Source organism: Pseudophryne corroboree, chromosome 2, assembly GCF_028390025.1.
Source record: "Pseudophryne corroboree isolate aPseCor3 chromosome 2, aPseCor3.hap2, whole genome shotgun sequence".
NCBI lineage: Eukaryota > Metazoa > Chordata > Amphibia > Anura > Myobatrachidae > Pseudophryne > Pseudophryne corroboree.
In genome coordinates, this window is record NC_086445.1 from 80210518 (window position 1) to 80223306 (window position 12789).

The 12789-nt window shown below is 49.0% G+C and overlaps 1 protein-coding gene across 2 annotated transcripts in view; it reads right to left on the minus strand.

Annotated features, from left to right (window-relative positions):
- The window catches only part of AMOTL1 (angiomotin like 1), a 216611-nt gene that overhangs the window by 35636 nt on the left and 168186 nt on the right, over nt 1-12789 (minus strand). For both annotated transcript variants that reach the window (XM_063951456.1, XM_063951457.1), the window contains 2 exons: nt 2556-2701; nt 2043-2192 (listed from right to left, as the gene is read on the minus strand). In XM_063951456.1, coding sequence (XP_063807526.1) covers nt 2043-2192; nt 2556-2701 — 296 coding nt within the window. The remainder of the gene's footprint in view (nt 1-2042; nt 2193-2555; nt 2702-12789) is intronic.

Sequence of the window (12789 nt, forward strand, 5' to 3'; positions counted from 1 at the left end):
TGTTTTCGGAGGTTCCGCTGGCTTTTCAAAATGGTGGCCAGCCTGTGAGAAAAGATGGGTGAAAATGTTATGTGGCAAGGCGGGGCATTTTGTCGTTATAAAACATTGCGGAAGTGGTTTGTTTTACCCCCTATATCTGGCATTGTATGCATATATATCGAAATATATATATATATATACATACACCCGCACACATACAAATATCTATATACACAAACAAACACCCAACAGGGTAGATAAATACTGTGTGAAAAAACTGTTATTGCACACTAGATTTAAATCCTTAATGAGCTGATCCCCAGCTCCTGTTATATAGCAGGCTCCCTGATTAAAAGTCATTAACTCCTTAGACTAATGTTATAACTCTCACTTAATTTAAATCAATTCATAAATATACTATCCAGGTCTCAATCTCCTGAACCCCCACCTCATAGTCCGGAGACTTACTGACTGAGCCCTAGCAGCTTCCTTCTACAGCCTTTTGTATGGAATGCCGGGCAGAGGACTCTCATGCAGGAAGGAATGTGTTATCTCCCTGCACAGAAAACTAAAATCCCCCTCTAGCGCTGGGAGCCGCCGCCGGGAGCCCGTTGAGCAAAGCGGGAATGTCAGCCTCACCTTTTAAATGTGCCGGAGTGGCCGGGGAGCGGAGGTACTGAAACGGCCAGGGAGCGGAGGTACTGGAGTGGCCGGGGCCGGAGTACGCACTGCTGGAGCAGCCGGGGACTTGTACGCGCTGCTGCAGCTGCCGCGGCCGGGGGACGGAGAGCGCTGAGCCTACAGCGCGGGAGTTAGCTCCGCCCCCCCCCCCCCCCCCCCGCTCCGGCGCCAATTTAAAAAATGAAACCCGCTGCACATGAAGCGGGAAGCGACTGTATCTCCCCGGCCGCCTGTATGCTGCGGCCGGGGAGCGGAGAGTGCTTAGCGCCGAACGGAGCGGGAGTTAGCTCCGCCCCCTCCACTATTGGCGCCCAATTCAAACCTTTTTTTATTTTGTGTAAAAATAAGCTCTGCATAACCGACTGCCTGTATACTGCGGCCGGGGAGTGGAGATCGCTGAGCCCGCTTACAGAGCAGGCTGAAGCTTCCATCTAAAACCCCAAATGCGCCCTTTATACGCTCCGGTATAGGGGGTCACATATGCAAACCTGAAAACAGACAGTGTAAAATAATAAATTATGGAAGGAGGGGGGGGGGGGGGGAAGGGGAGAGATTGTACTCACCGCTGTCCTTCCCGATACACGCCGCACTTAGCGGTGTTACACTGCTCGACAGAGCGGCCCCGACACGCGCCGCACGCAGCGGTGTCCGGCCCTTTATACTCACCGCTGCCATGCTGCCGGAATCTTCTGCTGGATGGAGTGGTCCCGACACGCGCCGCACGTAGCGGTGTCCGCCAACTCAGGAGAGCTCAGTGTCTCCCTCAGCCGGGGCCCATCCCGAGCCGCACGCAGCTGCGATGGGACCCCGCCGGCAGCTCCCGCGGTGCAGACTGGCAGTGGCAGAGCTGCCAGTCTGTGTGTGTAAGAAAGAAAAAGAAAATAATAAAGAAAAAAGAAAAATTTCTTCAGCTAAACCCAAGTGAACCAGCTCACATCGGGCACTAGCTAAGACTGGCTTGGAGGGGAGATAGTAGGGGAGGAGCTAGCCACAGTGTGAGAATTTTAAAGTGCCAGCTCCCATTTACTGCCTACTATTTCCCCATTGTAACTACGCTCCAGTGGCCCCTAGTGGATGAAGGAGAAATAACCAACTCTCACTGATTATATAAAAACATGGCTGAGGCATACACCACGAAGCCAAGATGTGCAATACGTGTAGTGAAAGAAAAAGTCGTATGAAGGTACAAGCCAGCAAATCTCAAGGCAAAAAAAACAAAAAACAATTTTAAGAGTGGGCCACAGAGCCATTTTCATTTAGGACATTGGAGAATGTAGTGATCACTTGTCAGCAATGGGTCTTTATTTTACAGCTGTGTGATAAACTTGCTGCTGAGATCTTACTGCAATGTCACATTACCCCAACACGCAGCCTCCACTTACCTGCTGCATTCTCAGAGACTCCAGTTCACTCTCTAGTCTCGTACGCAGCCGCCGCTCCAGCTGTTCTCTCTTCTCGCCGGCCGCCTGCAGCTGGGTCAGAGCCTGCTGCAGCTTCTCCACTTCCTCCACGTAAACCTGCTTCTTACGCAGCTAGGAGACAAGATACAAGCAGTCAGCTGGAGCTGCCACAGAGCAGGGAAAGGAATTACAGAATGATCTCCATTACCTATATATAAGAATAACACTGACAGAAGATACTGACATCCTGGGAAATAATTCAGTCTCCTTGAGGCTTACACAAACATAATTAATGATTGTATGGACTCTAAACCAGCAACCTCACAAACGGCGCCCTAATAATCTTTTTTGTTGGACCAATTCCCCTAGGGAATATTGGCAAATGCTGACCAGACTAAGGTGGCATCAAAATATTAAATTATATATGGCCGCCTGCACCTGGGCAAAGGGATCTAGAGCCATATGTGTCGAAAACAAAGTCTGTCCCAAACTCACCTCTTCTTCCAGTTTGACTACTTTGGCCTGGGCATTATTCAAAGCCTGGTCTAAGATTTCAATGTGCCTCCTCTGATCTTCATTGGTTGTGCGGAGAGCTGCCAGCTCCCGCTCCAGCCCCTCCATCTCCTTCAAGTGCTCTTTGTCTGGAAAAGGGATAAAATAGAGAACAGAACGGTTACTATCAGGATCCTTCCATGGAATCTGGGCCCTGGGCCAGCTCACTTCAGGCGTCAACCTAAGGGAAATACACAAACAATGAGAGCGGCAGATGTGTAGGTGACTACAGGGCCCCTGTTTTTCCATGAGCGCCGGCTGGTGAACATCAGCAATAACCAGCACTTAGCCAGACCCCTGGGTAGCTGGACACAGCTTTCTGAGGTGGTACTGAAAAGCTACATCCAAGTTACACTCCTGCTGAAGGCTCGGCAGGGGAAAAGGAAGTAAGGAATGATTCACAGACGGAGAAGGACCGACATGAGTTTAGCGCTGGTACTGCGCTGACCTCTCTTACTCATAGCTGTAGAAATGACAAAACCAACGTGAAGAGAATGAAACGCAGACAAGATGGAAACGGAGTACCTGTAGAAAATCATTTGCAGGAAAGATTTACATATAAGTACACGTGGACTGTTTTTTTCCCTCTAAAAGTCCAAATGGCAAGTGTGGTGACGAGACTCGCGTCATCATGGCTGTGCCCCCTGCTAAGCAACGCCACGATTCACTATATAACGCAAAGGGGGCTTGATAGCAAGATTTGCGCCAAATAAATTAATCACAGACCCACCCCCAATACGTGGTGTCATTGTGCAGTGGGGGGAGGGGCATAATGATTGGCAGTGCATTGTAACACCCCATGTGCATGCCACAATCATTGGGCACTCGCTGGAATCTGGCCGAAGCATGCAAGCTGCAAGCTGTTAGATGCACCACCCAATAGTGTATTAGGTACTTAGGATTAGATTTTTTGTTGTTATAAAGCCTTTGGAATAAGCCACAGATAAGGCATAATGCATTGCGTGGGTCATTCATATCGTCTTTTTTCCATTTTACACAATACTGCACATTTTTTTCCTCAGGTTTGATATTTTTTTCCTACATTGTGCTACTTTTTGCTCACTGTTACATCTTAGTTCATTTATAAGGCCTGATTCATGTTTTTAAGTAAAGCAAAAAAGCAAGCAACTGGGCAAAACCATGGTGAACTGCAGGTGGGGCAGATGTATCGCGTGCAGAGAGTGTTCAATTTGATGGGGCCTGTTCAAACTGAAATCTAAATTGCAGTGTACAAATAAAGCTGTCTCACATTTGCGGGCTACATGCAAAAGCAGCCAATATTTACCCTGCATGCAAAACCAATAAATATACAGTATTTGCTACCCCTGCTTTTGTTGTTTTGTTTACAAACATCCCAAAGGTCACTCAGAATGTCCAGTACAACTAAGCTGCCAAGGCCAGTGAATTTGTACTGGAAGACGCAGTTGCTGGTTCGGCACACTCCCAACATGGAGGCAACACGTCCCTGTTTTCTCCCCCACACTCCACGCCACCGACACCAAACGCTGACAATCTGTCATTCAACCTGTATCTAGATGCACACTGAGCTTGCAGTCTCAAGGCCATTGCGGCACATGCGCATTGCGGCTCTGGCACATGCGCACAACTAAAACCATCAGACATTTGCACCTGAATCAGAACAGTGTTGCCTAATGTTCTGCACATCTCTAGACAAGGGTAGTAAATCTCTGGTGACCCCCCCCCCCCCCCCCCCCTTCCCTACAGAAGGCGGCCATGACGACATAGCATTATACCGCATCTCAGCTATAGAAAAGACAGACCCTTGATCCCCGTATTCAAATGAAGCACACACAGGGACAGTATTTTGGCTGAACATGAGAGAACAAGTCTTCTATTGCCTAAACTCAAGTTTTGTCAACTCTAATTACACACTGACATTGCATATTGTCTCCCAGTCCATTCTGTCCGGTCAACACTGTGAAATCTGAAGTAATTAACTGAGCTGGCGACGACTCCATTGTGATCAGACTAAATTTCAATCAAGGCACTAATGAAAAACTGTTCCTACTCATTCTGCGCTGTTACAGACTGGAGAGACTCTGTCCCGCATCAAGGAGGCCCATCGCTGGCTCATCTGTTTTTACTCGCAGGGAATGGGGGGGGGGGGGGGGGGGGGGGGGAGAACATCTGCTGCACGTGGGCTCTGCACAAAAGAAGAAGGTGCTTGTTTGGAGCAACCATTGGTAAATTGCATCCACAGAGAACATTTTAATATTTTAGAGGTCTGTGCATTCTATACCAGGGAGTAATGGTGCCGGAATGATTGCAATGCCATATAGTGATCCTATCACAATAATTCAATTAATTGCAGGCATTGCAGACACAGGACGTGAAAGGAACAAATGTCCTGAGAGATCAATGTACAGATATCTCCAGATTTGGCTAAGGAACCTTGGACCAAAAGACAGGATAGTTCTGAGCGTGGACTCCTCGGGACTTTGCACACTTGGGCACTTCTTTCATCGGCATGGAGTGAAGTGTGTAAAATTCATATTTTGCGATCCACCAACCAGAAACTGGCTGTACATCCTGATAAGGGGTGTAGTATGGCATGCCGGCAGCCGGCATACCGGCGCCGGGATCCGGATCACCGGCATACTGACAGCTGGGCGAGCGCAAATGAGCCCCTTGCGCGCTCGCTGCGCTCACCACGCTGCAGGTACGGTGGCGCGCTACGCTATTTATTCTCCCCCCAGGGGGGTCGTGGAACCCCAAGAGGGAGAATAGGTATCGGTATGCCGGGTGTCGGGATTCCAGCGCCGGTATACTGAGCGCCGGGATCCCCACAGCCGGCATACGGAATACCACCCCCTGAAAAGCATCTGTGCCAGTGCAGCCTAAAGGTGTAAGGTTCGCGGACTTCCTGTCTGCCACTTTGGTCAATAAAATCATTATTGTGTTGTGTTATGGACACATTGCATACTGCACAATGGGAGTCATTCTGACCCGATCGCATGCTGCAGTTTATCACAGCGGTGTGATCGGGTCAGAACTGCGCATGCGCTGGGGCATGCCAGACGATGGAAGGCCGGTGAGCCGCTACGGCCGCATCTGCCTGATTGACAGGCAGAGGCAGTCGCTGGGCGGGGGCGGAACGGCGGCATTTGGCCGCCGTTTCGTGGGCGTGGTCCGGCCAACGCAGGCGTGGCCAGACCGAACGGGAAGCGGGCCGCAGCGGCTGCGTTACGTCACACGCAGCCGCTGCGGGCCGGGGAGCAATGAGTAGCTCCCGGCCAGCACGCTAAAGCTGCGCTGGTCGGGAGCTACTCTTGAAGTGCAACCTTTGCACTTCTGCGGGGGGAATGGAACTGACATGCTGTGCATGTCAGTGTGAATGATCGTAGCTGTGCTAAATTTAGCACAGCTACGAACATCTCGGAATGATCCCCAATGAGAACAGCCACTGGTTTTGTTTGCAAGAATGAAAAGGTTTTGGCAAAGAACACTGGTGTGCGGTGCTTTATCTTTTATTATACATAGATTCCTTTATAAACCTTAATACAGCAAGTGTTAGCAATATATACAAAAATATCGCCTGGTATGAGGTCAGAGGCTGCATCGGACCTGATGTAATGAAGTCCGAGTTGGCTGGAGGTGCTTGTTCCAAGCAGAACTCAAAAGTTTTTTTTAAAGCGGCAATCATTTACACAACATGGTTTTGCCTTGTACATGGTCGCCGTTTTAAAAAACCATCCGCGGTTTTAAGGATCTTATTCCAATTATCCAGATGTTGGACCTCACAGCCCTCTGCTTTCCCTGAAAACAACCATGAACCTACCACTGATGCACGTGGCACTTGAATGCAGAAATATTACTGCTAATGGGAATGGCCGTGGAGGGGCTGGTCAGCTTAACAAACTATTCCAATATTTTGGAACTAACATTCCCTGAATTCAGATGAATTACAGTTTGAAGAGATAATATTAGGTGAGTGCTGAATTTGTATGATTTTTTTAATTTAAATAATGTGGTCACAATAACACTGGCACCGCGGATGTATGAGTGCTGTGGGTTCTTGCCTATTGTGTTTATATATATATATATATATATATATATATATATATATATATATGTGTGTGTATATATATATATATATATATATATATATAAGATTTTAAACCTACCGGTAAATCTATTTCTCCTAGTCCGTAGAGGATGCTGGGGACTCCGTAAGGACCATGGGGTATAGACGGGCTCCGCAGGAGATAGGGCACCTAGAAAGAACGTTGACTATGGGTGTGCACTGGCTCCTCCCTCTATGCCCCTCCTCCAGACCTCAGTTAGAGAACTGTGCCCAGAGGAGATGGACAATACAAGGCAGGATTTAGCAATCCAAGGGCAAGATTCATACCAGCCCACACCAATCATACCATGTAACCTGGAACATACATAACCAGTTAACAGTATGAACTAACGACAGTAACGGTCCAAGACCTATTCCAACTGTAACATAACCCTTATGTAAGCAACAACTATATACAAGTCTTGCAGAGTTTCTGCACTGGGACGGGCGCCCAGCATCCTCTACGGACTAGGAGAAATAGATTTACTGGTAGGTTTAAAATCTTATTTTGTCTTACGTCCTAGAGGATGCTGGGGACTCCGTAAGGACCATGGGGTTTATACCAAAGCATCCAATCGGGCGGGAGAGTGCGTATGACTCTGCAGCACCGACTGAGCAAACGCTAGGTCCTCATCAGCCAGGGTATCAAACTTGTAGAATTTAGCAAAAGTATTTGACCCCGACCACGTCGCCGCTCGGCAAAGCTGTAATGCCGAGACGCCCCGGGCAGCCGCCCAAGAAGAGCCCACCTTCCTAGTGGAATGGGTCTTAACCGAATTTGGTACCGGCAATCCAGCCGTAGAATGAGCCTGCTGAATCGTATTACAGATCCAGCGAGCAATAGTCTGCTTCGAAGTAGGTGCGCCAATCTTATTAGCAGCATACAGGACAAACAGAGCCTCTGTTTTCCTAATTTTAGCCGTTCTGGCTACATAAAGCTTTAAGGCCCTGACTACATCCAGGTATCTGGAATCCTCCAGGTCACTTGTAGACACAGGCACCACAATAGGTTGATTCATATGGAATGAAGAAACCACTTTAGGCAAAAATTGCGGACGTGTCCTCAATTCAGCTCGATCCACCTGAAAAATCAAGTAGGGGCTCTTGTGTGACAAAGCCGCCAATTCAGACACTCGCCTTGCTGATGCCAAGGCCAACAGCATGACCACCTTCCAGGTAAGAAATTTCAACTCAACCTTGGTAAGCGGTTCAAACCAGTGTGATTTTAAGAACTGCAACACCACGTTCAGGTCCTATGGTACCACTGGAGGCACAAAAGGGGGCTGGATGTGCAGCACTCCCTTTACAAACGTCTGGACTTCTGGAAGAAAAGCCAATTCCTTCTGAAAGAAAATCGAGAGGGCCGAAATCTGTACCTTAACAGAGCCTAATTTCAGGCCCATATCCACTCCTGTCTGTAGGAAGTGGAGAAAACGACCCAGATGAAAATCTTCCATAGGCGCATTCTTGGACTCACACCAAGACACATACTTTCGCCAGATACGGTGATAATGTTTTACCGTCACCTCCTTCCTAGCCTTTATTAAAGTAGGGATGACCTCTTCCGGAATCCCCTTTTTCGCTAGGATTCGGCGTTCAATCGCCATGCCGTCAAAAGTAACCGCGGTAAGTCTTGAAATACACAGGGCCCCTGTTGCAACAGGTCTTCCCTGAGAGGAAGAGGCCAGGGATCTCCTGTGAGCATCTCTTGTAGATCCGAGTACCAGGCCCTTCGAGCCCAGTCTGGGACAACGAGTATCGTCTGTACTCTTCTTCGTCTTATGATCCTCAACACTTTTGTGATGAGAGGAAGAGGAGGAAACATGTAGACCGATTTGAACACCCACGGTGTTACCAGCGCGTCTACTGCTACTGCCTGAGGGTCCCGAGACCTGGCACAATACCTTTGAAGCTTTTGTTGAGGCGTGACGCCATCATGTCTATTTGAGGAGTTCCCCAAAGACGCGTTACGTCTGCAAAGACTTCTTGATGAAGTCCCCACTCTCCTGGATGGAGATCGTGTCTGCTGAGGAAGTCTGCTTCCCAGTTGTCCACTCCCGGAATGAAGACAGCCGACAGAGCGCTTACATGATTTTCCGCCCAGCGAAGGATCCTTGTGGCTTCCGCCATCGCGACTCTGCTTCTTGTCCCGCCTTGGCAGTTCACATGAGCCACTGCTGTGACATTGTCTGATTGAATCAGAACCGGTAGGTTTCGAAGAAGACTCTCTGCTTGTCGAAGGCCGTTGTAAATGGCCCTGAGTTCCAACACATTGATGTGTAGACAGGACTCCTGGTCTGACCAAACACCCTGAAAATTTTCTCCCTGTGTGACCGCTCCCCATCCTCGGAGGCTCGCGTCCGTGGTAACCAGGATCCAATCCTGAATTCCGAACCTGCGACCGTCCAGGAGGTGAGCACTTTGCAACCACCACAGGAGGGACACTCTGGCCCCTGGGGACAGAGTTATTTTCCGATATAAGTGCAGATGGGACCCGGACCACTTGTCCAGAAGGTCCCATTGAAAAGTCCTTGCATGGAACCTTCCGGAAGGGAATGGCCTCGTAGGCCGCCACCATTTTTCCCAGAACTCGAGTGCATTGGTGAACTGACACCCTTTTCAGTTTTAGCAGGTCTCTGACCATGTTCTGGATGTCCTGGGCTTTCTCTATTGGGAGGAAGACCTTCATTTGTTCCGTATCCAGTATCATACCTAGGAACGGTAGTCGAGTTGTCGGAATCAACTGTGACTTCGGTAGATATAGAATCCAACCGTGTTGCTGGAGCACTCTCAAAGAGAGCGCCACACTGCTCAGCAATTTCTCCCTTGATCTCGCTTTTATCAGGAGATCGTCCAAGTATGGGATAATTGTGACTCCATGCTTGCGCAGGACCACCATCATTTCCGCCATTATCTTGGTGAAAATCCTCGGGGCCGTGGAGAGTCCAAACGGCAACGTCTGAAATTGGTAATGACAATCCTGTACAGCGAATCTCAGGTATTCCTGATGGGGGGCATATATGGGGACATGAAGGTACGCATCCTTTATGTCCAGAGACACTATAAACTCCCCCTCCTCCATATTGGCTATTATCGCTCTGAGAGATTCCATTTTGAATTTGAATCTTTTTATGTACAGGTTTAGGGATTTCAGATTCAAAATAGGTCTGACCGAACCGTCCGGTTTCGGGACCACAAATAGGGTTGAGTAGTAACCTCTTCCCTGCTGGTGCAGGGGAACCTTGATTATCACTTGCTGTATACACAGCGTCTGAATTGCAGCTAACACTATATCCCTTTCCGATGTGGAAGCTGGTAGGGCCGATTTGAAAAATCGGCGCGGGGGCACCTCCTCGAATTCCAATTTGTAACCCTGGGAAACTAAGTCCAACACCCAGGGATTCAGGTCCGAACTGACCCAGGCCTGACTGAAAAGTCGAAGACGTGCCCCCACCGGTGCGGACTCCCTCAGGGGAGCCCCAGCGTCATGCTGTGGGTTTTGGAGCAGCCGGGGAGGACTTTTGTTCCTGGGCACCTGCCGAAGCAGGTGCTCTTTTGCCTCTGCCCTTATCTCTGGCGAGGAAAGAGGATCCCCGACCTCTTCTGGACTTGTGCGACCGAAAGGACTGCATCTGATAGGGTGTTACTTTCTTTTGCTGTTGGGGAATATATGGTAAAAAATTTGATTTACCTGCTGTAGCTGTGGAAACCAGGTCCGTCAGCCCATCCCCAAACAATACATCACCCTTATAGGGTAGTACTTCCATATGTTTTTTGGAATCCGCATCACCCGTCCATTGGCGAGTCCATAAGGATCTTCTCGCTGAGATAGACATGGCATTGGCCCTAGAAGCTAGCAATCCAATGTCCCTTTGAGCATCCCTCATAAATAAGACTGCGTCTTTTATATGGGCTAGAGTTAAGAATATAGTATCCTTATCCATATTATCAAATTGATCTGTCAGCTCATCTGTCCAAGCTGCAATTGCGCTACACACCCATGCCGACGCAATTGTCGGCCTTAGCACAGCACCTGTATAAGAATAAATACACTTTACGGTAGTTTCTTGCCTGCGATCTGCAGGGTCCTTAAGGGCCGCTGTGTCAGGAGACGGTAGCGCCACTTTCTTGGACAGGCGCGTCAGGGCCTTGTCCACAGTGGGGGGTGATTCCCAAATCTCCCTGTCCTGCTTAGGGAAGGGGTATGCCATATAAATTCTTTTGGGGATCTGCGGTCTCTTTTCCGGAGTGTCCCAAGCTTTTCCAAAGAATTCATTTAATTCAGATGAGATGTGGGAAAGTTAATAATCTGTTTCTTTTCCTTAAACACGTGTACCCTTGTGTCGGGGACCGAGGGTTCATCCTCAATATGCAACAGATCCCTTATTGCCACAATCATACACTGAATGGTTTTAGTCACCCTAGGGTGCAATTTTACTTCGTCGTAGTCGACACTGGAATCAGAATCCGTGTCGGTAGTAGTGTATTGTGTTAAGGGACGCTTTTGAGACCCCGACGGGCCCTGTGAGTCGGTCCAATCCGAGGATTGACCCCCTGATGTCCCCCCTAATTCAGCCTTATCAAGCCTTTTATGTAAAGATGCCACACTTGCATTCAACATATGCCACATGTCCATCCAAACCGGAGTCGGCACAACCGACGGGGACACACCACTCATTTGCTCCACCTCCTCCTTGGAGAAGCCTTCCGCCTCAGACATGTCGACACACACGTACCGACACCCCACACACACAGGGATTAACCTATAAGGGGACAAAACCCCAACCAGGCCCTAAGGAGAGACAGAGAGAGAGTATGCCAGCACACACCAGCGCTTAAAAACACTGGAAAAAATATGACCAGATAGCGCTTTTCTATATATAATATGCCAATTCCCACTCACTGCGTCGCTAATATGCCCCCCTCCTCTTTTTTCCAGCCTGTGAAGTTCAGCAGGGGAGAGACCAGGGAGCCAGCGTTTTCCTCATGCAGCTTCTGTGGAGAAAATGGCGCTGGTTAGTGCTGAGGATCAAGCCCCGCCCACCCGACGGCGGGCTTCGGTCCCAGTGATTTTTCAATTAAAAATGGCGGGGGATCATAGATTTACTGCCTCCGCAGCCTAATCAATCTGTATGTGCCCAAATGTGAGGTTTATTGCTGCCCAGGGCGCCCCCCCCTGCGCCCTGCACCCTTCAGTGCTGCTCTGTGTGTGTGTGACTGGGAGCAATGGCGCGCAGCTTACCGCTGCGCGCCTTACCTCATGAAGATCTGATGTCTTCTGCCGCCTAAGATGTCTTCTGCCTTCTCATCCGGCTTCTATCTTCGGCATCTGTGAGGAGGACGGCGGCACGGCTCCGGGACGAACCCCAGGTGAGACCTGTGTGCCGACTCCCTCTGGAGCTAATGGTGTCCAGTAGCCTTAGAAACAGTGCCCAACTTGACAAGCCAGCTCTGCTTCTCTCTCCTCAGTCCCACGATGCAGGGAGCCTGTTGCCAACAGGACTCCCTGAAAATAAAAAACCTAACAAAATTCTTCTTTAACAGAAAACTCTGGAGTGCTCTCTGCAGTGCACCCATTCTCCTCTGGGCACAAGATCTAACTGAGGTCTGGAGGAGGGGCATAGAGGGAGGAGCCAGTGCACACCCATAGTCAAAGTTCTTTTTAGGTGCTCTATCTCCTGCGGAGCCCGTCTATACCCCATGGTCCTTACGGAGACCCCAGCATCCTCTAGGACGTAAGAGAAATATATATATATATATATATATATATATATGTATACATACATATACAGACACACACACTAGCGTTTGCCTGTGGATTTGCTGGTGGAGATGTCTGTTATTGCTCAGCGGAACTACAGTACATTGATCACAAAATTTATTTCTAAAAAAATAAGAATTTACTCACCGGTAATTCTATTTCTCGTAGTCCGTAGTGGATGCTGGGAACTCCGTAAGGACCATGGGGAATAGACGGGCTCCGCAGGAGACTGGGCACTCTAAAAGAAAGATTAGGTACTATCTGGTGTGCACTGGCTCCTCCCTCTATGCCCCTCCTCCAGACCTCAGTTAAGGAAACTGTGCCCGGAAGAG